At 46.1% G+C, this 27,916-nt stretch overlaps 1 protein-coding gene across 4 annotated transcripts in view; it reads left to right on the forward strand.

Annotated features, from left to right (window-relative positions):
• The window catches only part of ARHGAP30 (Rho GTPase activating protein 30), a 46,032-nt gene extending 18,401 nt beyond the window's left edge, over positions 1-27,631 (forward strand). For 2 of the 4 annotated variants that reach the window (XM_058160030.1, XM_058160032.1), the window contains 10 exons: positions 3,519-3,663; positions 7,731-7,813; positions 8,663-8,770; positions 9,016-9,143; positions 11,552-11,711; positions 12,087-12,169; positions 15,247-15,324; positions 17,299-17,763; positions 19,358-19,608; positions 20,642-27,631. In XM_058160030.1, the coding sequence (XP_058016013.1) occupies positions 3,519-3,663; positions 7,731-7,813; positions 8,663-8,770; positions 9,016-9,143; positions 11,552-11,711; positions 12,087-12,169; positions 15,247-15,324; positions 17,299-17,763; positions 19,358-19,608; positions 20,642-22,897 (3,757 nt within the window). In that variant the 3' untranslated portion in view covers positions 22,898-27,631. The remainder of the gene's footprint in view (positions 1-3,518; positions 3,664-7,730; positions 7,814-8,662; positions 8,771-9,015; positions 9,144-11,551; positions 11,712-12,086; positions 12,170-15,246; positions 15,325-17,298; positions 17,764-19,357; positions 19,609-20,641) is intronic. The other 2 variants (XR_009152369.1, XM_058160031.1) reach the window with 2 other exon arrangements.
• The last annotated feature ends 285 nt before the right edge of the window (positions 27,632-27,916 follow it).

Consider the following 27,916-nt stretch of genomic DNA (forward strand, 5'->3'; position numbering starts at 1 on the left):
GGACAGCGCCGGCTCTTCGGCTTTGAAACGGAGATGAGCACCGCCCCCTAGAGTCAGGAACGACTAGCACATATGTGCAAGGGGAACCTTTACCTTTACCTTACTACTCTAATGAAGGATTAGAGCGGGGTGTCAAACTCAAGCCCCATGGGCCAATCTGGCATGTGGGGTGCTTAGATCTGGCCCGCAGGGCCGTCCTGGAAACAGAGAAGGACCGGCCTTCAGGGCCTCTGCCAGTGAAAACAGAGCTCAGGAGCTCAGAGCTCCATTTTTGTTTTGTTTTTTTGAATGCTCCCCCCCCCCCAATTTTTAATTTTTGTCATTCACATTTCATTCTGTCCCTCCTTTGGCATCCTTTTTTTTATTATTATTCTGTTCCACCATTTCTTTGATATTAGCATAACTCTTGTCCCAGAGTGAGTTGTCCTGTGGTGAGATGGTCATAGACAATTCCCTCAATACTGTCAAACTATTTCCTAAATCTGCACTATTATTAATCTTTTCATTGTTCCCATCACCAATCTCTTTCCACTTATGACTGTATGACTGTAACGTTGTTGCTGGCAATCCTTATGTTTTATGTTGATATATTGATCATCAATTGTGTTGTAAATGTTGTACCTTGATGAACGTATCTTTTCTTTTATGTACACTGAGAGCATCTGCACCAAGACAAATTCCTTGTGTGTCCAATCACACTTGGCCAATAAAAATTCTATTCTATTCTATTCCATTCCATTCCATTCCATTCCATTCCATTCCATTCCATTCCATTCTACTGTATATATTATCCTATTCTATTCTTTTCTATTATTCTATTCCATTCCATTCCATTCCACTCCAGACCTTGATGAAGGTATCTTTTCTTTTATGTACACTGAGAGCATATGCACCAAGACAAATTCCTTGTGTGTCCAATCACGCTTGGCCAATACAAAATTCTATTCTATTCTATTCTATTCTATTCTATTCTATTCTATTCTATTCTATTCTATTCTATTCTAAAAGTCTTTTTTTCATTAACTAAACATCATTGTAGTCTAAATACTAGATGACCTCTAAGCATGGGTGGACTGTGCGGGGTTCGCAGGGGTTCGGGATTCCGTGCAGTACGAAGAACCCCCAAATCCCACTCCTGGCTGGCCCCACCAACCCACCCCGACCCTCCCAGGAGTCCCCACATGGCCCATTTTGGATGTGCAGGGCGTGTGTGCTCAGGGAGGGCAGTAAACGGGCCTACCGGAAGTTCGGGAAGGGCGCAAATGGACCTGTTTCCAGCCTCCAGAGGGCCTCCAGAGCCTGGGGAGGGCGTTTTCACCCTCCCGAAGGTTCAAGGAAAGCCTCCAGAACCTGGGGAGGGCAATGCCCCCCTGCTGTGGTGCAGGAGCCGACTAGGCCTTGCCCACCATGGCCACGCCCACCCAGCAACCGGGCAGAGAACCCCTTGCTAAAATTTATGAAGCCCACCCCTGCCTGTAAGTACCTTCAGACTAGATTCTATGGGAAGGACTGTCTCTCCTCTGGTTTTGAGAGGGACCAAAGACCACCTCATAGGTTGGGGTCTCTGATAAGGAATGTGGCCTCCTCTCACACGTTTCCCCTTCCCCACAATTTAAGCTCTCCTTAAATGGGACGAGACTATCAATTTGACTAGACTGTGTCCCTTCTCTGTTGGGGCACCTACCCTATGGAACGAACTGCCTCTGGGGCTACGCCTTCTTCCCGACCTCCGGGCCTTTAAGCGCGAGCTCAAGACTTTTTTGTTTCAACGAGCAGGGTTGGCCTAAGAGTAGTTTTTAATTGAGTGGTTTTATTTCTTGTTATTTTAATATTTGGCCTTATGGTTTCAGATTTTTAAATTTCAAATATTGTGTTTTAATTTTTGTATATGTCTTTTTAACTTGGCTGTAAACCGCCCTGAGTCTTCGGAGAAGGGCGGTATAGAAATGTAAATAATAAATAAATAAATTTATGACAACAACTGAACCCAAAATTTAAGTTGTTCGGTGAGAAAATCTGCCTCATTTCACGTCGTTTCTTGCCACATTTGTTAAGTGAATCACGGAATTTGTTGAGTTAGGGAGACTGCTGATTGGCTAAGGCGCGGGCCGAATAGGAGGCGGGAAAACCGAGGGTTGTTATTGGTTCAGCCATCTGACAGCTCTCTATAAAAGAGCTGTCAGAGAGCTGTTCGTTGTTGTTGTTCCAGTTACTGTTCTAGCTATTCAACCGTTCTGTAGTGTTTAATAAAGTTAGATTGAATTGAAGCACAGTCGCCTCAGTTTATACCCACGGAACTTTCATAATACCGGTAGTTTAAAAAAAAAAAGCTACTGGTTCAGGTGAACCGGTAGATAAAAAGCTACCAGTTCGATTAAACCAGCAGTTTAAAAAGCTACCAGTTCCTCCAAACCGGTATTTCCGATCGTCAGCTGTGGCGTTTTCCTGCTTTCTAGCAAATTTCTAGCAAAAATTAGGATTTTCTGCTTTCTAGCAAAGCTAAATTGCGCACTACAGTTGATCCCCCCCCCTCGCTGTTCTACTTACCTTCCAAAACCTTCTTTTGGTGCGCACTGCATATGCACACGTAACGCGCATTTGGCATATAAGCGCACATGCGCGGCCAGTGAACCGGTAGAAACTGTTTCGGATCTCACTACTGCACGTGGAACACTGCAGCCAACATAAATATGAACCAGTTGTCAAGCATCTGAATGTAAATCATGTGACCAATGGGGAAGCTGGAATGGTCATAAGTGTGAAAAACGGTCCCTTTTTTCAGTGCCCTTGTAACTTTGGTCACTAAACTAACTGCTGTAAGTTGAGGGCTACTGTTCTGTCCCCCCACCTCAGTCTGGGAGACACGTGAACTGACTCAGTTAGCCAGCAATTTAGTCCACGGCAGCTATCAGCTCTGGCAAAAAAAACAGCGAACATCTGCCAAGGTTTCCTTTATCTTCCTTGATGCCGGCGTGTCAGAAGCTCGTTACCGGAGCAACCAGGAAGTCAGGAACAAACAGCAATCCAAGCCAAATGCTCAGTCAAATAGTTCTGCTCAAGTTTTCTCCAGTCAGTTTGGTTTGTCCGTCACGAAGTAGTAGAGCAGCCCCTCCTGCTTTTATACCCTGTGGGGTGTGGCTCCGTGACTCAGCACTTTCTAGGCCTGCTCCACCCCTTCTTCTGTTGTTCCCACCTTTTTTGTCTACGAAACCTGGGATCTAACCAGGACTGATTGTCCTCAGCTGGGTCTGGAAGCGTTTCCTGGGCGGGGGGAGATACAGGAGACAGAGGCCTCATTACCTCCTCCACCTGGCCTGCCTCTGGCTTCTGGAGCTGAGCCAGAGAGACCAGCCCTGCAGAGGGGAGCCCCGACGGCCCTTCTCCCTCACTCTCTGAGTCACTTTCTGGTAGGGGGCCAGGCCCGGAGAGGTGGGGTGGGGCTGAAGCAACAACAACTACCTTTGCTGTGTCCCACTACCTTTTCATTTCCTCCCCATCTCCCCTTAAATCCTTCTCAGGCTTGAGTTTGAAAATGACCGGAATCCTGACCTCAACAAAGAGCCGTATCTGCAGGACGTTCACTGTGTGAGCTCCATTTGCAAAGCTTACTTCAGGGAGTTGCCAAATCCACTCCTGACCTACCAGCTGTATGATAAGTTTGCGGTAAGTATGATTGTTGCAGGCCACCCTTCGTTCCGTTTCATTGATTTCTTATCGTTATATTCCAGTTTTGGTCACCACACTATAAAAAAAAGAGGTTGAGGCTCTAGAAAAAGTGCAGAGAAGAGCAACCAGGATGATGAGGGGACTGGAGGCTCAAACATACGATGATCGGTTGCAGGAACTGGGCCTGGCTAGTCTAGGGAAGAGAAGGACCAGGGGAGACAGGAGAGTAGCCTTCCAATATTTGAGGGGCTGCACAGAGAGGAGGAAGGGGGTCAAGCTATTTTCCAAAGCACCTGAAGGCCAGAAAAGGAACATTTTTTTTTATTTGCATTTATATCCCGCCCTTCTCCGAAGACTCAGGGCGGCTTACACTATGTCAAGCAATAGTCTTCATCCATTTATATATTATATACAAAGTCAACTTATTGCCCCCAACAATCTGGGTCCTCATTTTACCTACCTTATAAAGGATGGAAGGCTGATTAACCTTGGGCCTGGTGGGACTTGAACCTGCAGTAATTGCAAGCAGCTGCTGTTAATAACAGACTGCATTAGTCTGTTGAGCCACCAGAGGCCCCAATGGATGGAAACTGACCAAGGAGAGATTCAACCTGGAAATAAGGAGAAATTTTCTGGCAGGGAGAACAATCAATCCATGGAACAGAAGTTGCTTTTGGAAGTTGTGGGAGCTTCATCACTGGAGGCTTTCAAGAAGAGACTGGACTGCCATCTGTCAGGAATGATGTAGGGTCTCCTGCTTGGGCAGCAGGGTGGATTAGATGACCTACAATGCCCCTTCCAACTCTGTTCATCTGTATCTGTAAAAACCTTCAGTGATGGAGCACCCACAATTTCTGGTGGCAAGCTGTTCCACTGGTTAATTGATCTCACTGTGAGGACGTTTCTCCTTAATTCCAGGTTGCTTCTCTCCTTGATTAATTGCCCAGGTTTTTAGTCTCGTTTCAAATGATACCAATACTTTAAAAAGATGCAAATTTGAAGGAATGGCAGAAAGGAATTAATAATTTTATATGGGTGGGTAAAAGACCGAGAATAAAGTTAAAAATAATACAGGATACATGTGAAAGAGGGGGGTCTCAAAATGCCTAATTTAAGATTATACTATGAAGCAGCTGCCCTATCACTAATTAGTGATTGGTTTAATTCAACAGAAGAAAGAATATTAAATATAGAGGGTTATGATTTGTTATATGGATGGCATGCTTTTTTTACTATATGATAAAAAGGTGGATAAAGTTTTTAAAACTCACATACTTAGAAAGGCTTTGTTGCGGGTTTGGAAAAAGTATCAATACAAGTTAAGCTATAAAATGCCCATATGGGCAATTCCCAGACATGTGATAGAGAATATAAGTACAGAACAAAAACAGGAGGTGGTTACTTATAAAGAGCTTCTTTTTATGGAAAAGGGTAAACTACAATTGAAATCTTTAAATACAATGAAAGAGGAAAAGATAATTCATATTTGGTTTCAGTATGGACAAGCTAGATGGAAAGAAAACCAGAAAATTGGTATCATGGAGAACGAGGAAAACTTGGTAAAACAAATTAGAGATCAAAGTCAATCGCATATTAAAAGGTTGTATAATGCATTGATAGAAATAGATTCAGAAACGGAATTAGTTTAAGGACTGTATGATAAAATGGGCACAAAATATACAGGAACCTATAATGATGGAAACTTGGGAGAAAATTTGGGTTAGAAATGTTAAATTTACACAAGCACAAAATTTAAGAGAAAATTTTTACAAAATGTTTTATAGATGGCATTTAGATCCCAAAAAACTAGCGTGCATATATCTGAACTTGCAAGCTAAATGTTGGAGATGTGATTGTGATGATGCTACTTATTATCATATATGGTGGACATGTAAAAAAATCAAATCATTTTGGATAAAAAATTGGTGGATTATGCAAAATATCTTGAAAAAGAAGATAAAGTTTACTCCGCAGTTGTTTTTACTGGGTATAATTACGGATTGTACGGTAATAGAGAATAAACTGATTTTAAATTTAATATCAGCAGCTAGACTATTGGTAGCGCAATATTGGAAGAAGGAACAATTGCCTACTATTGATGAATGGACATTAAAAGTAGCAAACTTAGCAGAGATGGCAAAAATTTCAGCGTATTTGAAAGACTATTCACAAGAAAGATACATATTGGAATGGAGAAGATGGATTGATTATATTCAAAATAAGTATCAGACTAAGAAGTATCAAATAGCTTATGAATGAATAGAATGTAAGAATTGTACTTGTATTCCTTGTTATATATATATATAAAAAGGGAATTAAGGTTCCAAGGAGGAAGAAGAGGAGGGAGAGGAGCCTATGGATAGTTAGTGTAGTCTAGTTTATGATTGTTAAATGTTATACCCTGTATTTTCCTCTGGGAAGTGTGTGTGTGGATTGGGGAAAGGGGGGAGGGGGAGGGGGGAGAGGTTGAGGGAGGGGTGGAGGGAGAATTTGCAAAAACTTTGTAAAACTTTGTAATAAAAAAAAAAGAAGAAGAGACTGGGCTGCCACCTGTCAGTAATGTTGTAGGGTTTCCTGCTTGGCCGGGTGGGTTGGACTAAATGACCTACAATGTTGTAGGGTTTATCTATCTGTTAATATCTAGTTTAATGAAAAGAAGGATTGGGGTGACCTGATATCAGTGTTCCACTATTTGAGGGACCGTCCCAAAGAAGAGGGAGTCAACCTATTCTCCAAAACACCTTCAGGCAGGATAAGAAGCAACAGATGGAAACTAATCAAGGAGAGAAACAACCTAGATCTAAGGAGAAATTTCCTGACAGCTAAGAAAAAGTAATCAGTGGAACAACTTGCCTCCAGAAGTTGTGAGTGCTCCATCACTGGACATTTTTAAGAAAAAATTGGACAACCATTTGTCTGAAATGGTAGGGTTTTCTGAGCTGGGGGTTGGACTAGAAGACCTCCGAAGTCCCTTCCAACTCTTCTGTTATCCTGAAGCTTCTTCCTAATCGTTCCTTTAACAGATTCTAAATGCAGATAGGAAAGGTGGCTCTTGATTTACAACCGATTATTTACTACGAGTAATGTAGTAAGGAGATGGATTCCCATGACGTAGTAGGGACTGCACTCCAGAGGAAAAAGAGGCAACTTAGCCTGGGTGTTATGTGTAAGAGAAAGAGGGTGAAGGCAGTATCTCCCAAATAATTCCCAGAGTATATTGCAAATGCAATTGGAGATACTTCAGTCTGGCAAGATTCCGTCTGTAGGTGTGAATCAATAAGATTCACACCTTTTTTACATCCAGTTTTGGTCGCCACGATGTAAAAAAGATGTTGAGACTAGAAAGAGTGCAGAGAAGAGCAACAAAGATGATTAGGGGACTGGAGGCTAAAACATATGAAGAACGGTTGCAGGAACTGGGTATGTCTAGTTTAATAAAAAGAAGGACTAGGGGAGACATGATAGCAGTCTTCCAATATCTCAGGGGCTGCCACAAAGAAGAGGGAGTCGGGCTGTTCTCCAAAGCACCTGAGGGTAGAACAAGAAGCAATGGGTGGAAACTAATCAAGGAGAGAAGCAACTTAGAACTAAGGAGAAATTTCCTGACAGTTAGAACAATTAATAAGTGGAACGACTTGCCTGCAGAAGTTGTGAATGCTCCAACACTGGAAATTTTTAAGAAAATATTGGATAACCATCTGACTGAGATGGTGTAGGGTTTCCTGCCTGGGCAGGGGGTTGGACTAGAAGGCCTCCAAGGTCCCTTCCAACTCTGTTGTTATATTATATTATATTAAGAGCTCAGCTTACAAGAATCACCCTGGGCGGTACCAGGTTTGGTTCCTTACTGGGGGTGGGAATCCATTTTGTGCTCCTTTAATCTTCCACTCAAACTTCCATGACCGATTGGGCCCGTTCCGAACTCCCGAACCCTACACCTGATCACCCAACGGTTCAGCTTTGAGAGGCAACACGTGGTCGCTTCCTCCGCTGGAGTGAGAGAACAATGAGGGTGTTTAGCAAATGGAATGGACAACTGACCACCAATGTCCTCCTCCTTCCAGGAAGCGGTGGCCATCCAGCTGGAAGAAAGCCGCCTGGAAAAAATCAAGGAAGTGCTAAAGGAGCTGCCATCACCACACCACCGGTATTTGTAGGGACGCTGTTTGCCTATGGCCCTGTCTTCCTGGCAGGAGGAGGGGGAGGAGGAGGAAGAAGAGGGGAAGGGGGAGGAGGAAAAGGGGAGACGGGGAGAAAGAGAAGGAGGAAAGGAGGAGGTGGAGGAGGAGGAGAAGAAAGGGGAGGAGGAGAAGGAGGAAAAGGGGAAGGAGGAGAAGAAAAAGGGGAAGGAGGAGGAGAATGAGAGGAGGAGGAGGAGAAGAATAGGAGGAGGTGGAGGAGGAGGAGAAGAAAGGGGAGGAGGAGAAGGAGGAAAAGGGGAAGGAGGAGGAGGAGAGGAGAAGGAAAAGGAATAAGGAGGAGAAGAATGAGAGGAGGAGGAGGGAGGAGGAGGAGGAGGGGAAGAATGGGAGGAGGAGAGGAGGAGGAGGTGGAGGAGGAGGAGAAGAATGAGAGGAGGAGGAGGAGGAGGAAGGGAAGAGGAGGAGGAAGGGGAGGAGGAGGACAAATTGAGGCAGAGGCGGAGGAGAGAGGGAGGAGGAGGAGGAGGAGGAGGAGGAGGAGGAGGAGGAGGAGGAGGAGAATGAGAAGAGGAGGAGGTGGAGGAGAAGGAAGGGGAGAAGGAGAAGGAAGGGGAGGAGGAGGACAAATTGAGGCGGAGGAGGAAGGGAAGAGGAGCAGGAGGAAGAGGGGGAGGAGCAGGAGGTTCGGTAAGTTTTTAAGAAACTAACCGAATGATATTCACTACCTGGCTGGGAAAAAGGGTGTAAATGGCAAATCAAGAGGTTCCCATCTGACAGTGGCTGAGGCTCATATATCCTGTCTTTTGGATTTTCTCCTCTTTCCGTCTCTGCTTCGAAATCCAATTTGCAACCAGAACCTTGGAATTCTTGATGAAGCACCTGGTCCACATGGCGTCTTTCAGTTCCAAGACCAACATGCACGTGAGGAACCTGGCTATAGTCTGGGCCCCCAACCTGCTCAGGTAAGAGAGGTTGCCATGGAGGGTGCGGGAGGCTTCCAATCTGGGTGTAGCGCTCCCCTGTGGCCCGTTTTTGTTCCCGGGGGGGTGGGTGTAGGAGGCCGAGTGCTGCCTGTCACAACCCCTGGCCACGCCCACCATGGCCACGCCCATCCATCTGGTCATTAGGGCAGAGAACCAGTTGTTAAATTATTTGACTCCCACCGCCGGATCTGTTTCTCCTCCATTTCCTCTCGCCTCCTTCTCAGGTCGAAGGACATTGAAGTCTCCGGATTCAATGGCACCGCAGCCTTCATGGAAGTCCGTATCCAGTCCATTGTGGTGGAGTTCATCCTGACCCACGTGGAACAGATATTTGGAAACGCCCCTCTGTGCGGTGAGTCCTTTTTCCAACGTCAGGAAAAAGTAAAAAAATAAAAGTTTGCTTCCCTAAAAAAGCCAATGCAATCCTAGGCTGCCTCAACGGAGGGCTAGTATCAAGATCGCGTAAAGTGCTAGTACCGCTTTATAAGACCACAATTGGAACGCCGCGTCCAGTTTTGGTCACCACCGATTTTTTTTAAAAAAAGATATCGAGACTCTGGAAAGAGCGCAGAGAAGAGCAACAAAGGTTTGGTATCCTAGGTCAGAGGTGTCAAACTCAAGGCCCTGGGTGCGGATCTGGCCTGCGGGGTGCTTAGATCTGACCCGCTGGGTCACTCTGGAAACAGCGAAGGACTGGACCACGGTGCCTCTGGCAGCAAAAATGGAGCTCAGGAGGGCCTGCTCCATTTTCGCTGGCAGAAGGCTGTGTTGTGACCGAGGCCCAAGTAATGATCTTCAAACACAATTCAGTCCTGAACAAACTTATTTTATTAGAACAAATTTTATTTTGTCCAAAACAAAATTCTTCATAACCAGTTCCTTCGGCCTTATCACCAACCTTTGTTGTCTTTGGCAACCTGCCAAAGGCTTTCCTTGGAAAAAAACCCACAAAATTCAAGAGACGCTGACAAGAAGAAATGGAATCAACGTTGCTTTTCTACAAAGAGCCCAAGAGCCGTTGCTGCTCTTTTAAGCCTTATGGGAGGGGCCAATCATCTCCTAGCCTTACTCCTGAGTCGTCCTCTCTGCTTGAGCTGCTCTTGCCTTCTGTCAGCTCTTTGCATGCGTGCACTAGGAATAGACTCCTCCTGTTCCTCTGCCTCTCTGCTGTCCGCCTCTGGAGGCTCCGGAGTCCACACATCGTTCCCAGATGGCTCTGGCCCCACCTCTGCCTCCGATGCAGAGCCCTCGTCTGGGCCTTTCCCTGACTCCAGGACTGGCCCATTGTCCTCCCCAGCCTCCTCACAGTCCGACTCTGCTGCCAGGTCTGCAGGAGGCCGTCACAGCCGAAAACAGAGCTCATGAGTTCACTTTTGCTGGCAGAGCGCTCAGGCCACCAGAGGTGCCCCCGACATGAGTGACGTCAAGCTGGCCGTGCCCACCCCGGCCCCCCAAAGTCAAACACAACCCTGATGTGGCCCTCAATGAAATTGAGTTCGACACCCCTGTCCTAGGTCGTATGATGAACTGAACAGTTGGGGATGCTAGATGTGTCTAGTCTAACAACGAGGAGGATTGGGAGGACATGATAGCAGTCTTCCAATATTTGAGGTGCTGCCAAAGAGAAGAGGGGGTCAAATTATTCTCCAAAGCACAAGAAAACGATGGTTGGAAACTAATCCGAGAGAGAAACTCCCTCTAACAGTGAGGACAATTAAAGAGCGGAACAGGACTTGCCTTCAGAAATTATATGCGCTCCATCACTGGAGGTTTTTAAGAAGAGACTAGACCTGTGATGGCGAACCTATGGCATGTGTGCCGGAAGTGGCATGTGTGTGCGCGCGCCAGGAAGATGATTTCACGGCTTCTAGGTGCGCAAGCGCACCGGCTGTCTGGTCTTCCAGTTTCTTGTGCGCATGCACGCGAAGAAGAGCTGCTGGCAGTCTGTGAGCATGCGCACGCCGGAAACTGGAAGATGATCTTCCCGGCACACACATGCACTCCGGGTGGCTGCTCTTCCACTTTCCGGCACGTATGCACGTGACACGCGCACGCTCCCATTTCAGCACTTTGCCAACACTGGACTACTAGACAGTCACTTATCTGAAATGGTATCGGTTCTCCCGCTTCAGCAGGGGGCTGGACTAGAAGACCTCCAAGGTCCCTTCCAGCTCTGTTCTATTCTAATCGGTGGAACGGCTCGCCTCCAGAGGCCGTGGGTGCTCCACCACTGGTGGATTTTAAGAAGAGATTGGACAACAATGTGTGCAGAAGGATATTGGGTCTTCAGTTTAAACAAGGGGTTGGACTAGAAGACCTCCAAGGTCCCTCCCAACTCTGTTACTCTCTATAGGTAAAGGTAAAGGTTCCCCTCACGTGCTAGTCGTTCTTGACTCTAGGGGGCAGTGCTCATCTCCGTTTCAAAGCCAAAGAGCCAGCGCTGTCCGAAGACGTCTCCGTGGTCATATGGCCAGCATGACTCAACGCCAAAGGCGCACGGAACGCTGTTACCTTCCCACCAAAGGTGGTCCCTATTTTTTCTACTTGCATTTTTATGTGCTTTCGAAACTGCTAGGTTGGCAGAAGCTGGGACAAGGAACGGGAGCTCACCCCGTTACACAGCAGCACTAGGGATTCGAACCGCCGACCTTTCGATCGACAAGCTCAGCTGTCTTAGCCCCTGAGCTATACTCTCTATAATCTGAGCTACACTCTCTATAACCGTATCTAAATGCAGAGCTTCTTTGTCATCGTTCCTAGGTGGTACCCGTGAATCCATCCGGAGATCCCTGCTGGCTCTGTCGCCGATGGTCCTACCTGACTACTGCACTCCCTACAATGTGCCCACCATGCTCAACCAGGGCGATGGGCCCCCCCAGATGAGACCCTACCACACCATCATCGAACTCAGCGAAAGCAAGTAAGCGGCCATCTCTTCTGCTTTTTCCGGCTCCCTCCAAGAGAAGAGCAGCTTCTCCTAACCAAGTGTTGTGACCCGAGACCCAAGTAGGTAGCAGGAAGTCAGCGTAAAAACAAACTTTATTCAGACAGCTGAGAATTACTTCATTCTCGGCGTAGTCCGACTTAAATTAAAGCAAATTCCTCCCAACACAAATTCCTCAGTCCTCTCGCCAACCTTGGTCCAATTAGGCAAAGTGGCAAAGACCTTTCTTGGCAAACGTTCAGAAGACACCGATACAAAAATAAATGCAGGGCAAGAGAGGGCAAGGTCCCCTAAATATACGCCTTTCCCCCTCAGCATCCTTTGTAACCAGAACTCCACCTCTTTTTTCAGAAGAAAAGGGTCCGTCAAGGCCAAGAAATGGAAGTCCATCTTCAACCTAGGACGATCCAAGTTGAATAAGGCAGAAGACAAAAGTAAGAGACACCCGGTCTTCCTCACGCAGGCAAAATCCATGCACGGAGCATAGCAATCTGCGCCACACGCATGTGGTTGCTTGCACCCCTGGGATGGGATTCAGAAATTTTAGCAACCGGTTCTTTGCTCAGTTGCTGGGTGGGCGTGGCCACGGTGGGCGTGGCCTACTCAGCCTCCTGCACCATGTGGGGGGGAGTCGTTTTCAGCCTCCCCAGGCTCCAGAGGCCAGAAACAGGCCCATTTTTGGACGTCTAGTAATTCTGGTAAACTCATTTTTTACCCTTCCCAGGCTCTGGAGGCTTTCTTTGAGCCTCTGGGAGAACAAAAACTGCCTCCCCCGGGCTCTGGAGGCCGGAAACAGACCCATTTTGGATTCTGGTACTTCCGGTAGGCCTTTTTTTTACCCTCTCCAGGCTCCAGAGGCTTTCCTTGAGCTTCTGGGAGGATGAAAACTGCCTCCCCCGGGCTCCAGAGGCCAGAAACAGGCCCATTTTTTGACTTCTGGAATTTCTGGTAGGCCCATTTTTTACCCTCCCCAGGCTCCGGAGGCTTTTCTTCAGCCTCTGGGAGGACGAAAACTGCCTCCCCTGGGCTCTAGACAGGCCCATTTTTGGACTTCCAGTACTTCCGGAAGGCCTGTTTCTGCCGTCCCAGAGCCTCCGCGTGGGCCCGGCACTTACCTGGCATCCAAAATTGACCGTCTGAAGACTCCTGGGAGGGGAGAGGCGGGGTGGGTGGAGTCAGCCAGTCCTTGCAACTACCAGTTCACCAAACCAGATTAAAACTAACATCCGGTTCGCCCGAACCGGTCCGAACCGGCCTGAATCCCAACCCTGCCTGTCTCCCATGTCGTGGAAAAACACCCCAGAGGTGGGATTCAAGTAATTTCACAACCGGTTCTCTGCCCTAATGATTTCTTCCAACAACCAGTTTGCCAAACTGCTCAGAAAGTTAGCAACCGGTTCTCCCAAAGTAGTGCGAACTGGCTGAATCCCACTACTGGAGTTCTCCATTCGCCAGTGTGCATTCAACCCAGCTTTCCGAGGATAGGGCTTGGGAAAGACTACCATCACTTTGGAGGGGTTCAAAACAGGGCTCCCCTAATGGGAGGTTTACATTTCTCCTCCTCCTGCTGGTTCTGGGGACATCATGGATCACTGAAGGCCAAGGAAGGAGTAGGGGATTCTGCCTGACATTCCTCCCAAACGTGTCCCTCTTTCTGGCTTCCCATGGTGGTTTTCTCTTCGCTGCCCAAGCTCAGATCCTTCTCATGTTAGCTATAAACATGGACAACATTCTTAGCCAGTCGTGCCTTTGGCCAAAACGGGATCCGTGCCAGAAATGTAATTTAATATATTTTTATTTAGGCACAAGTAAAAAGAGGCTTGGGAAAGGTTGGGAATTCCTTTACTTTTAGAAAAATGCCCCCCCCCCCAAAAAAAAAAGTATAAAAAAGATATTGAGACTTTGGAAAGACTGCAGTGAAAAAAGTGGAGGCTAAAAGATACGAAGAATGGTTGTAGGAATTGGGTATGTCTACTGAAGAAGAGACTAGACAGTCACTTGTCTGAAATAAGATAGGTTCCCCTGCTTGAGCAGGGGGCTAGACTGGAAGACCTCCAAATTCCCTTCCAGTTCCTATTCTATTCTATTCTATTCTATTCTATTCTACTCTACTCTACTCTACTCTACTCTACTCTACTCTACTCTACTCTACTCTACTCTACTCTATTCTATTCTATTCTATTCTATTCCATTCCATTCCATTCCATTCTATATATTATTCTATTCTATTCTATTCTATTCTACTCTACTCTACTCTACTCTACTCTACTCTACTCTACTCTACTCTATTCTATTCTATTCTATTCTATTCTATTCTATTCTATTCTATTCTATTCCATTCCATTCCATTCCATTCCATTCTATATATTATTCTATTCTATTCTATTCTACTCTACTCTACTCTACTCTACTCTACTCTACTCTAGTCTATTCTATTCTATTCTATTCTACATATTATTCTATTCTATTCTATTCTATTCTATTCTATTCTATTCCATTCCATTCCATTCCATTCTATATATTATTCTATTCTATTCTATTCTATTCTACTCTACTCTACTCTACTCTACTCTACTCTACTCTACTCTACCTACTCTACTCTACCTCTACTCTACTACTCTACTCTACTCTCTACTCTACTCATTCTATTCTACATATTATTCTATTCTATTCTATTCTATTCTATTCTATTCTATTCTATTCTATTCTATTCTATTCTATTCTATTCTATTCTATTCTATTCCGTTCCATTCCATTCTATATATTATTCTATTCTATTCTACTCTACTCTACTCTACTCTACTCTACTCTACTCTACTCTACTCTACTCTACTCTACTCTATTCTATTCTATTCTATGCTATGCTATGCTATGCTACGCTACTCTACTCTACTCTACTCTACTCTACTCTACTTTACTTTACTTATTAGAGAATGAGTTGTTAACTGAGTGATGGCATTCGGGGGGAAACTGTCCTTGTGTCTAGTTGTTCTGGCGTGCAGTACTCTATAGCATCGTTTTGACAGTAGAAGTTGAAACAATTTATGCCCAAAATGTGAAGGATCTGTAGATATTTTCCAAGCCCTCCTTTTGACTTGTAAATCAAAAAGACTCACGAGCCAAAAACTTAATCTAGTAAGCATTCTCACTAGCTTGATGTGTACCACGTAACATTTTCATATCATCCCATGAAAGCCTGATCTTGTTAACACACAATTTGCATGTTCAGGAGGTGTCTTTCCCACATGATAATCAGTTTTCATGTTACTAAAGTTCAAAACTTTATGTCTGGTCAGTTTGAGCCAGTTCCCTTTTTTTAACAGTCCATCCCAACTTTGAATGTTCTTTAAGCGACCGGATATAAATGGAGGATTTCCTGAATTTTCCCCCGGGGCCTGTTTTTGTTTTGGTTTTTTTGTTGTTGTTTTTTTGGTAAGGAAAAAAAAAAACCTGCATTCGTAACAGGAACATTTGAGGTTGAGGGAATTCAATTCTGCCTTTTCTGTTCCAGATGACAAACTGGCTAAGATGCGCCTACGTCCAGCCAAAAGCATGGATTCCCTCAGCTGCGTGCAGTCTGTCGGTGACGGTAGGTCGAAAAATCAGCCAAAATCTGCAAAAAAACAAAACAAAAAAACCCTGCTACAATCCTATTCACACAATAGATTATAAATCCGACGCCAACTATGGTTAAACCGTTTGTAACCTCCTCTGATATAGGGTTGCGGTTGCTTAAGTGGGTAAGACACTAAGCTTGTTGATCGAAAGGTCAGCAGTTCAGCGGTTCGAATCCCTAGCGCCGCATAACGGGGTGAGCTCCTGTTCCTTGTCCCAGCTTCTGCCAACCTAGCAGTTCAAAAGCACGTAAAAAATGCAAGTAGACAAATAGGGACCACCTTTGGTGGGAAGGGAACAGCGTTCCGTGCGCCTTTGGTGTTGAGTCATGCCGGCCACGTGACCACGGAGACGTGTTCGGACAGTGAAGGTAAAGGTGGGAATATCAGTTTGGATTTGAGTACCAAACAGCATCTTTAAACTAAGAGAGCGAGAGCGAGAGAGAGCACAGCACCATGACCTGGTCACCATGATACAAAAAAGATGTTGAGACTCTAGAAAGAGGGCAGAAAAGAGCTGCAAAGAGGATTAGGAGGCTGAAGGCTAAAGCATACGATGAACAGTTGCAGGAATCGGGGTATGCCTAGTCTAATAAAGAGGGACACAGTGGCTAAGACGCTGAGCTTGTCGATCAAAAGGTCGGCAGTTCAGCGGTTCGAATCTCTAGCGCCGTGTAATGGGGTGAGCTCCCGTTACTTGTCCTGTTACTTCTGCCAACCTAGCAGTTCGAAAGCACATAAAAAATGCAAGTCGACAAATAGGGACCACCTTTGGTGGGAAGGTCACGGCGTTCCTTGCGCCTTTGGTGTTGAGTCATGCCGGCCACGAGACCACGGAGACGTCTTCGGACAGCCCTGGCTCTTCGGCTTTGAAACGGAGATGAGCACCGCCCCCTAGAGTCGGGAACGACTAGCACATACGTGCGAGGGGAACCTTTACCTTTACCTTTAATCTCCCCCGGGATGGCAGAAATGATGATCTGCTACCATCAGCTCTCTCTTCTCTGGCGATCCCACCTGGTCAGAGACTTGCGGGAGACGGCTGGCTGGCTGGCTGGCTTGTTTCATAATTTTATTAGAACGTTCATAATATTGTTTTATTTTTATTTATTCATGGTAGTGGGAGCCGCCCCGAGTCACTTGATAGTGAGGCGGGTGGCGTACAAATTTAATAAATAAATAAGTAATCCAAATGAAAATCAAGATAGCAGGAAAATGGAGAATGGAAAGAAAGGAGAAAAAGAGGTATAGGTAAAAAGGGAAAGTAGGGGGAAGCATCAGGAATAATAGAATAATTCTGTTCTGTTCTGTGCTATTCCTATTCTGTTATGTTGTGTTCTGTGATTTCTATTCTATTCTATTCTGTTTTGTCCTCTCCTATTCTATTTCTCCTCTATTTCTCTATTTCTCCTCTTCTCTTCTCTTTACTATTCTAATCTATTCTATTGTTCTCTTCATTATTCTATTCTATTCAATTATTCTATTCTATTCTTCTCTTTATTCTTCTCTTCTCTTCCCTTCCCTTCCATTCTTCTCATCTCTTTATTCTTCTCTTCTCTTCTCTTCCCTTCCCTTCTTCTCTTCTCTTTATTCTCCTTTTCTCTTTATTCTTCTCTTCTCTTCCCTTCCCTTCCATTCTTCTCATCTCTATATTCTTCTCTTCTCTTCTTCTCTTCTCTTCCCTTCTTCTCTTCTCTTTATTCTTCCCTTCCCTTCCCTTCCCTTCTTCTCTTTATTCTCCTTTTCTCTTTATTCTTCTCTTCTCTTCCCTTCTCTTCTTCTCTTCTCTTTATTCTTCTCTTCTCTTCCCTTCTTCTCTTCTCTTCTCTTTATTCTTCTCTTCCCTTCTCTTCCCTTCCCTTCCCTTCTCTTCCCTTCCCTTCCATTGGTTGGCTCCCTGGGCGTTGCTCCACAGCTCTCACTGATTGGTCCCTCTCTTTGGCCTGCAGACGATGCTCGCCGGGGGACCGAGATACCTCCAAAACACGAGAGTTTTGATGGCCCAGTTTCACTTGACAGCAGCTTCTCCGAATCCACGTACATGTCTGCCAAGAGCAAATGCGAAGACACGCAGGAGGAAGCCACCAAGTCAGAACCCACCACCCCTAAAACCAGCAGGTCCGGTCTCATCGGAGGGACCTCTCAAGGACGTTCACCCAAAAGCTCCAGGAACCGGGCTGAGAAATGCGCCGGGGTCCACATCTCGGGACCTTTCTCGGTCACCGTCCCCTTCCACATCACCTCCAACCTCACTTTGTCCCGGCTGACCAGAGGCCTGGAGTGTCCAGCACTGAGCTACTCCAGCTTGGAGACTCCAGAGGCCGTTTCTTCCAATGGAGAAGACTTTCCCAGGGTGACAGAAGACAGTGAGAAACTCATGTCTGCCCTCACTGCCAATAAGGAAGCAGACGAAGGTCAGTGTTGATATTTGTATTGTATTCGAGGCTGATAGTAATAGAACAGAACAACAGAACAGTATAAGCAGGTTGGAAGGGACCTTGGAGGTCTTCTAGTCCAGGGGTCTCCAACCTTAGTAACATTAAAGTTTGTGGACTTCAACTCCCAGAGTTCAACTCCCAAAGCTGGCTGAGGAACTCTGGGAGTTGAAGTCCACAAACCTTAACGTTGCTAAGGTTGGAGACCCCTGTTCTAGTCCAACCCCTGCTCAATAGAATAGAACAGAATAGAATTTTTATTGGCCAAGTGTGATTGGACACACAAGGAATTTGTTTTGGTGCATATGCTCTCGGTGTACATAAAAGAAAAGATACCTTCATCAAGGTATGGAATAGAATAGAATTTTATTGGCCAAGTGTGATTGGACACACAAGGAATTTGTTTTGGTGCATATAGAATAGAATAGAATAGAATTTTATTGGCCAAGTGTGATTGGACACACAAGGAATTTGTCTTGGTGCATATGCTCAGTGTACATAAAAGAAAAACTGTTCTTGTGTCTAGTTGTTCTGGTGTGCAGTGCTCTATAGCGTCATTTTGAGGGTAGGAGTTGAAACAGTTTATGTCCAGGATGCGAGGGATCTGCAAATATTTTCACGGCCCTCTTCTTGATTCGCTCTCAGTGTACATAAAAGAAAAGAAAAAGAAAAAAAAATACCTTCATCAAAGGTACAACATTTACAACGCAAATGATGGCCATAGGTAGCAATTTAACCCTTAATGATAGCAACAAAAAGTTACAGTCATACAGTCATAAGTGGAAAGAGATTAGTGATGGAAACGATGAGAAGATTAATAGTAGTGTAGATTTAGTAAATAGTTTGACATTGTTGAGGGAATTATTTGTTCAATATATTATTTGTTCAATTATTATTTATGATTTGTTCAATTCAAGCAGGAGAACCTATACTATGTCAGACAGGTGACTGTCCAGTCTCCTCTTAAAAACCTCCAGTGATGGAGCACCTATAACTTCTGGTGGCAAGCTGTTCCACTGGTTAATTGTCCTCCCTGTTAGGAAGTTTCTCCTTAATTCCAGGTTGCTTCTCTCCTGGATTAGTTTCCATCCATTGTTTCTTGTCCTGCCTTCTGGTGCTTTGGAGAACAGGTTGAAGAGGGAGTCTAGCTATTCTCCAAAGCAGGGGTCTCCAACCTTGGCAACTTTAAGACTTGTGGACTTCAACTCCACTCCCCACCCCCCGGAGACCCTCCAGAGGCCAGAAACAGCCTGTTTCTCAACTTCCAGTGGGCCCGGAAGGCCCGAAAACCAGCTGTGCCCGCCGCTGAACTAGGGCAACGCTCATGTGCCCACTGATATGACTCCGCGCACTTAGACTTATATACCGCTTCGCTGAGTGGTTCATTTAACAACGGTGGCAAGATAGGTGGTAAAACGGGGCAAACCTGACTTAACAAATGTCTCACTTCACCACAGGAAATTTTCGGGCTCGGTTGTGGGTCATAATTCGAGGGCTACCTGCATTTGTACTCCGCAAGGACCTAGTCCCTACTGTGAATTGTGGACTTGAGTTTTATTTTTTTTGCTTGCAGGCATTTTAGGTGCAAACGTCGAAGCCGAAATGGATGCTGAAGAGAGCCAGATGTCTATGGAAGTCGAGGATTCGTTCTCGTTCCTGGACAGCCCCGATGGCTGGATTGACAATGTGCTAGAGGAAGAACAGCTGCAGACGGATGCCGGCGAGGGCCCTGGGGTTCCCCCACGCAGCTTGGACTCCGTCCCAAGCATGGAAGATGATTTGGGAAGCGGGTTTATGAACGAGATGATCGCAGCTGGGATAGAGGCGAGTGCCTTGATTGGGCCATCTTTCTCTATCCCGTTTTTTTTTTCCCCGGCCTGAGAGAAAAGGACTTTCTGAGCAACAGTAGAGAGGGCAGAGAGTGGGCTCCCTTCTTCTCGCTTGGTATCTTGGTGGCAAGCTTTCCTTCTTGTTGCTGTCCTCCTGCTGTTTTCCCTACAACAACAACCCTGTGAATTGGCTTGGGATGAGAGAATGCGACTGGCCCAAAGCCTCCCAGCCAGCTTTCGTGCCTAAGGTAGAACTAGAACTCGCCGTCTCCTGGTGATTGGCCCAAAGTCACTGAGCAGAGTTTGATGCCTAAGGAAGAACTAGAACTCACCATCTCCTGGTGATTGGCCCAAAGTCACCCAGCTGGTTTTCATGTGTAAGACAGAACTAGAACTCACCATCTCCTGGTGATTGGCCCAAAGTCACCCAGCCAGTTTTCATGTGTAAGACAGAACTAGAACTCACTATCTCCTGATGATTGGCCAAAGTCACTGAACAGATTTTCATGCCTAAAGTAGAACTAGAACTCACCATCTCCTGGTGACTGGCCCAAAGTCACTGAGCAGATTTTCATGCCCAAGATAGAACTAGAACTCACCATCTCCTGGTTATTGGCCCAAAGTCACCCAGCTGGTTTTCATGTGTAAGACAGAACTAGAAGTCACCATCTCCTGGTGATTGGCCCAAAGTCACTGAGCAGATTTTCATGCCTAAGGTAGAACTAGAACTCACCATCTCCTGGTGTTTGGTCCACCCAGCTAGCTTTTGTGCCTAAGGGAAGACTAGAATTCACTGTCTCCTGGTTTCTAGCCTAGAGCCTTCACCTAATGCCTAAAATGGCAAATATGATTCTCGTTGATTTTATGATGAGAAAGTGGAAGTTAAAAATGGATGTTCTCTATTTTTCCCCCTTCAAATTAACTGTGTGAAGATTATTATAAATGCATACCTTCTCTATTAATTCTTGAGACAATTAAGTTACAGGTCTTTGTTTCTAATGCTTTCTCCTTCCTTCCATCCGCTTTAGCTGGAGATGTATTCTATGGTGCCACACCTGGACTACCTGTCCATTGAAGAATGCATGAATGAGCAATCAGAAGGAGAAGATGACCAGTATTATCTCGCCATGGGATACATCGAGGAAGAGCCATCTAAGGAGGTTGATGCTGAAGAGGTCTATCTGAGCGCTTTTGATGATCTCAGCCCCATAGCTAGCAAAGTAGAACATCTTCGGCAATCAGATGTAGGTCAAACTCCTCACATCCCTTCTCCAAAACTCACCGTTGAAGATCAGATCTCCAAGATGGCTACAGAAACCTTGGTTGAAGATCCAAAGAGCTCACATTTACCTGAACCTGGCCTGGAACCTCAACGAGGTGACGAGGAGGTTACGACTAGGTCAACTCGGCACCTAGTCGTCATCAAAGACCTGGATCCAAAACTAGCCAAGCCGCGTGAAGTGGAATTTCACGTGGAATCCAGAAGCAACGCCGACGAGATGGAAAGGCACCTGACTGACAAAGCTGAGGTAGAACCTATTTTTTCAATGTTGCAGATTGAAGATGCAAACGTTGGAAGTGAGGTTGGCCTCTTTGTCCCCAGAACTGAATGTCCTGAAGAAGTCGCTTACCCAAAGTCTCTGGATTCAGAATCTGGAGGGGGAAACCCTGAGGGTAGTAAGGTAGAACCCATCATTTCGTCCTTACAGATAGAAGGTAGAAATGGAGGGGATCTCTTTGTCCCCAAAACTGGGTGTCCTGAAAAAGTTGCCTGCCAAACACCTTGGGATCCAGAACCTGAAAACCAACCAATCCAATCAAGTATTGAAGAGAAATGGCAACCTCCGAACACACCTGAAAGCGAACAGATTCCACATCTTCCTTGCAGCATGAGGGTAAACATTCCTCCAGAGGTGGTTGGAAGATGCAACCAACCCTTGGGCGAGACCCTTGTGGTTCAAGGGATGGGAGAAATGCACCATGATGGAGATGCTGTGGAGGAACTCAACTTACTTCAACGTCTGATTCCTTCTTTACTGGACAATAATCCTGAAAATGTCAGCTTCCCAGCACCCAATCCAGAGCATATGTCATTTTCTTATTTCCCTGCCACTTTGTCCGACGGTTGCATGGACTCTGAAGACTTCTCCCTCATAGCCTTTTCTCCAAAACCTTGCCTGGAAAATCTTCCGCAGAAACCTCAGCCTGGATTGCCAGCGAAAGCTTCGTGTGTTCCGAAACATGGATTCTTGGACGGAGGCGTCCACATGAAGTTGACGTCTACCACACCCCGAGTTCAGCAAGTGAAATCGTTTCCGGTGGTGCCCCCGAAGCCTCAATTCGCTAAGGTGCCTCCTTCCTTAAAGCCAGTGATTCCCAGGAAGGAACCTCTCATCGCCGTCCCAGTGAAGGGCCGTGAGAATGGGACCAAGCAGGAATTCAACCAAAGTTCTTTGAAAAGGCCTTTCCATCTAACCAGCTCGGACAGCAACCAAAAGACAGAACGTTTGCCAACATCTCCTAGCCCATCCATCTCTTCTGAGCATTCTTACAGCGGTTCAGAGACCCTCCCAAAACAACGCAACTCCATGCCGGTCAGCTTGGAGAAGTTCAGCAAGGACTGTAAGAACGTGGAGGACATCGCCGCAAAGCCGCCTCCTTCTTCGCGGGACAAATGCTTTTCGTGGTCCAAGAGTGGAGACGTTGGAGGCAGCAGCCTTCATCTCGTGCAGGGCAGTGGGGAGAAACAGAGCAGCGGCCAACAATATGACGAAGGGAAAGGAGGACATCTCTATGGAACAGAGAGGCCCACCAAGGAGGCCTTGGAGGGCACCTCTCCCCAGAAGCAGCGCTGGAGCAACTGGCGTTATAGCGGAAGCATGTCGTTCGACGAAGCCGTGGCCCTGGCCAAGGAGAGGCACGTGGCGCAGGCTCCCATGCGGAGGATGCAAACCTATTCCTACGGCGAGGTGGACGGCTCGCACGGAGCGTCCAAAACGGAGACGACAGAGCCTGCCCACAAGCCTATTCTGAGGTCTCCTCAATGGCCGCAGAGTTGCATAAGCCCAGCTGGACCTCCGGAAGCTCCCCTTTTGGGAAAGGTGCCTTGTCCGCCAGGGTTGCTGCCTGACAGCATCCCAGAAAGGGGGCGCACCCCGAGACTGGAAAGCTCCTCTTTCTCTCAGGACTTTCCTCTGAGGAACAGAGTGAGATTATCCAAGATAGGACGGCGGTTGTCCGTGTCTGACGAAGCGTGTTTTGGATTGTCCCACGAGCAGAGATGACTGGTTGCATTTTTGTTAACAGATTGGCAGAGTTGGAAGGGACCTTGTAGGTCATCTAGTCCAGGGGTCTCCAACCTTGGTCTCTTTAAGACTTGTGGACTTCAACTCCCAGAATCCCTCAGCCAGCAAAGCTGGCTGAGGAACTCTGGGAGATAAAGTCCACAAGTCTTAAAGGGACCAAGGTTGGAGACCCCTGATCTAGTCCACCCCTCTGCCCAAGCAGGAGACCCTACACTGTTTCTGACAGAGGGCAGCCCAATCTCTTCTTGAAGGCCTCCAGGGATGAAGCTCCCGCAACTTCTGAAGGCAACTTCTGTTCCACTGGTTGATTGTTCTCCCTGTCAGGAAATTCCTCCTTATTTCTAGGTTGAATCTCTCCTTGGTCAGTTTCCATCCATTCTTCCTTGTCTGGCCTGCTTTGGAAAATAGCTTGACCTTCTTCCTCCTCTCTGTGGCAGCCCCTCAAATATTGGAAGATGCTCTCCTGTCTCCCCTGGTCCTTCTCTTCACTAGACCAGCCAGGCCCAGTTCCTGCAACCGTTCATCGTATGTTTCAGCCTCCAGTCCCCTCATCATCCTGGTTGCTCTTCTCTGCACTTTTTCTAGAGTCTCAACCTCTTTTTTGTAGTGTGGTGACCAAAACTGGATGCAGGATTCTAGGTGGGGCCTTACCAAGGCTTTATAGAGTGGTATTAGGATCTCATTTGATCGTGATTGTAACCCTGTCCTCCCATGGAGCCAATTCGGGCCACCCTGCATGGGTGGAGGCTCCCACCATGATATACCCCTCAAAACCTCAAGAGATCTTGGCTCAACTCAAAGCAGAGATCTATCTAACCCAGCCTTTCCCAAGCCGAGGCCCAAAAGAGTGTTTTCTTCTTGGCCAGTCATGGCTAACCTTTTTGCCATCACGTGCCAGAAGCAAGGGGGTTGTGTGCACGCCCGTGCCCACATCCATCATTCTATGTGCCCTGCCCCCATGCATGGGCACGCGACCCCTGTACACTTCCCTTGCTCCTGGCACGCGATGGCACGGTAGGCCCATTTTTTGCTCTCCCCAGCCTCCAGAGCCTTTCTAGGAGTTTGGGGAGGACAAAAATGGCCTTCCCCACCCCTCCGGAGGTCCTCCAGAGGCCGGACTTCCCCAGACTCCTAGAAAGGCTTTGCAGGCTGGAGAAAGAGAAAAACAGGCCTTCCCCAGCAGCCCCCGAGGTCCTCCGGAGGCAGGAAACAGCCTGTTTCCCTACTTCTGGTGGGCCCAGAAGGTCCGAAAATCAGCTGGCCGGCGTGTACATGCGTGCCGGAGCTGAGCTCGCGTGCCCACCGATATGGCTACGTGTGCCATAGATTCACCATCACAGTTCTAGGCAAACAAAGATAATACGATAGTTGTTGTGTCTGCGCCCCCTGAGCCGGGCCTGCTGCCAGAAAGTGACTTGGACAGTAAGGGGGAAGGGCCATCAGGACTTACCTCAGGAGCACCAACTTGCCTGGCTCAGCTCCAGGAGCCAGAAACAGGCCAGGTGGAAGAGATAACAAGGCCTCCATCCCTTGACTCTTCTCCCCCCAGGCCACGCCTGCAGACCCAACTGACGGCAATTAGGTTTGGTTTTGAAGACAGGAGAGGAGGGAACAACAGAAGCAAGGGTGGGGCAGGCCTAGGAAGTGCTGAGTCATGGAGCCACACCCCACAGGATATAAAAGGCAGCCAGAGCTGCTGTGTCTCTTTGTAACAGGCAAATCCACTGATTAAGAGCTGAAGTTTGTTTCTAGGTGACTCACCAGCGTGGTGGAAGATAACGGAGGCTCTTGGCAGACGCTGGCTATTCTGCTGCCAGACCTAATAGTGACAGCTAATTAAGCCATCCTTCGGACGGAGGCGAGGGAGGACAGAACAATAGTAATGGCTCAAAGGAAAAGAGAATACAAAGGGCAAATGTATCTTTCACTGGTTTGAAAATATTAACAAATCCTGATTTATATTAAAGAGCATTACAAAGAGCCCAGGCAGGTAGTTCCCGTTTAGTGACTATCTTGTTTACTGACCCTTTGAAATAACAAGAAGTAATAGGTGGGAATTTATCCGAGAGAAGCAGCCTAGAACTAAGGAAGAATTTCCTGAGAATGAGAACAATTGATCAGTGGATATGGCTTCCCTCCAGATGTTGCGGATGATCTCTGGGGGTTTTCAAAAAGAGGCTGGACAGCCATATAAGTAGGATGGTACAGGCCAGGGGTCTCTTGAGTGTGCAAGGGGTTGGGCTGCAAGACCTCTAAAATCCCTTCCTGCCCTAGGATTCTATGATCCTAAGTTGATGACTTTTATTGAAAAGCAAAAGAATGCTGAAGTCAGATCCTAAGCACAGTCGAAGATTCACCTAGTTCCATTTAATGACTGACTGGCGGGTCCCAATCTGTGTTCGCTAAACACCTGCATATAATTTCAAATTCAGATGGGCCGAAGGGAGGAGAGAGATTAAGGCTCAGACATTTTACATCCTAACCAAAACAACTGCAGAAGAAAAAAAAAGGCCTGAGAATATATTTTTTCCGTCCTCCTTTGATGAGAAAGTAGTTCTGCAGTTATCTGTGGCCCAAAATTCTCCCTTTCTACCGAGATAGCCTCAGATTGGGAAACAGAAATTTCCTTTCCAAATGTTGGAAGGATCCAACATTTCTGACTCTTTTGTTTTCTGTTTTGGGGGATAAACCAAGCCTTATTTTGATTATGCAAAAGACTTGGGCAGTGACTGTATTCTTATCGCACAGGGGTCCAGATAAACAGTCTTATAGCACAATGGGAACACAATGGGATACACAAAATATATTAAGACAAGAGCTGTACCACAATGAGCCAAGTAGCATAAACTCAGACATGTTCAGCATGTCTGGTTTGAATACAGCTAAGGTCTTAAAATATTTTTAAACAGAGAAAAGAAGACAATATGGAATCTTACTTTCAGATTTCAGTATTATGAAACTAATGAGGTTCTGGGTTACAAAGATAAACCCCATTCATGCTGTAGAGCAATATTTTTCAAACTTGTCAACTTTGAGATGAGTGGATTTCAACTCCCAGAATTCCCCAGCCATCATAGGTTTAAGATGCATGAACTTCAACTCCAAGAATTCCCCAGCATCATGGTTTAAGTGGAATGAACTTCAACTCCCAGAATTCCCCAGCCATTATAGGTTTAAGATGCATGAACTTCAACTCCAAGAATTCCCCAGCATCATGGTTTAAGTTGAATGAACTTCAACTCCCAGAATTCCCCAGCCATCATGCTTTAAGACAGGGATCTCCAACCTTGGCAACTTTAAGCCTGGTGGACTTCAACTCCCAGAATTCCCCAGCCAGCAAAGCTGGCTTGGAAATTCTGGGAGTTGAAGTCCTCCAAGCTTAAAGTTGCCAAGATTGGAGACCCCTGCTTTAAGATGCATGAACTTCAACTCCCAGAATTCCCCAGCCAGCATGCTTTAAGATCAGTGGTGGGTTTCAAGTTTTTTTACTACCGGTTCTGTGGGTGTGGCTTGGTGGGTGTGGCATGGCTTGGTGGGTGTGGCTTGGTGGGCGTGGCAGGTGAAGGATAATATAAAATATCCATTCCCACCCCAATCCAGGGGAAGGTTACTGCAAAATCCTCATTTCCTCCCTATTAGTTGGGACTTGGGAGGCAGAGAATAGATGGGGGCGGGGCCACTCAGAATTTTTACTACCAGTTTTCCAAACTACTCAAAATTTCCACTACCGGTTTCCCAGAACTGGTCAGAATCTGCTGAAACCAACCTCTGTTTAAGATGCATGACCTTCAACTCGCAGAATTCTGGGAGTTGGAAGTCCAATATCTTAAAGTTCGCAAGGTTAGAAACAACTGCCTTTAGAGTGTTGTATAGATCCAATCAATCGTGGTTTAACTGTGGCTTCAGCATGTTATTTGAATGCAATGTACTATATTTAAAATAGAAAAGAGTATGGATTGTACATATCATGATCCCTATTTGGGTGGAAATTAATTGCTTAGTCTAAAAGGGTAGAATATCTTGTTACGACGCAAGAGAACTGGCTGGCAAAACTGGTTGGGGAGTCTGATCGCTCCTCTTCCAAGTTATTAGTTATTAAAGTTGACTGAACCAAAAGTTAATGGAGCATAAGTCGTGTATGTTGGGTGCATGTTCTTTGTGCTATTTTTATGGAGACAAGAGACTAACAAGAATGGCAATCTGCACGCTTAGACAAACTACAGACAGATCCTCTCCGGCGTTCATACCCTGTTTAAGAGCCTTAAACGTGGAAATTGAATGTCTACGGTGGAGAGTCCATCCAGGCCATGGTCCTCCTGAAGATGCTTTTTCCGAAAGACAACTGGTCTTCCTTTGAAAATATTTCACTTCTCAGCCAAGAAGCCAAATGTTTTCAATAATCTGGAATGTTTGATTACATGTTTATTTTTATATAAAATAGGATGAAATTAGGCTCTACTTTTACACATAGATGTGTCCACAATGTCTCTAATAATATGAGAGGCAATTTAGTATCGTAGCTAAACGCATCTGGCTAGAAAGCAGGAAGTTTGCAAGTTGGAGTCCTGTGGTAACACAAAGCCAGCTGGGGGTTTGAAGCAGTCCTGGGAAGGGGGAGGCCAAGTCCCTTCTGAAAATGGAAGATGATAGATAGATAGATAGATAGATAGATAGATAGATAGATAGATAGATAGATAGATAGATAGATAGATAAAGAGAGAGGAAGGAAGGAAGGAAGGAAGGAAGGAGAGAGGGGGGAAGGAAGGAAGGAAGGAAGGAAGGGAGGGAGGGAGGGAGGGAGGGAGGGAGGAAGGATTATGTGTGGGTCACAACTTCCAAAACTTGGCAACTTTGAAATGAGTGGATTTTCAACTCCCAGAATTCCCTAGTCGTCATGCTTTAAATTACATAGACTTCAACTCCCAAAATTCCCTAGCCAGCATTGAATTCTGGGAGTAGAAGTAAGTGGCTGATATTTATTATTGCCCAAGGAGCTGC

Source organism: Ahaetulla prasina, chromosome 17, assembly GCF_028640845.1.
Source record: "Ahaetulla prasina isolate Xishuangbanna chromosome 17, ASM2864084v1, whole genome shotgun sequence".
In the NCBI taxonomy this organism is placed as follows: Eukaryota; Metazoa; Chordata; class Lepidosauria; order Squamata; family Colubridae; genus Ahaetulla; species Ahaetulla prasina.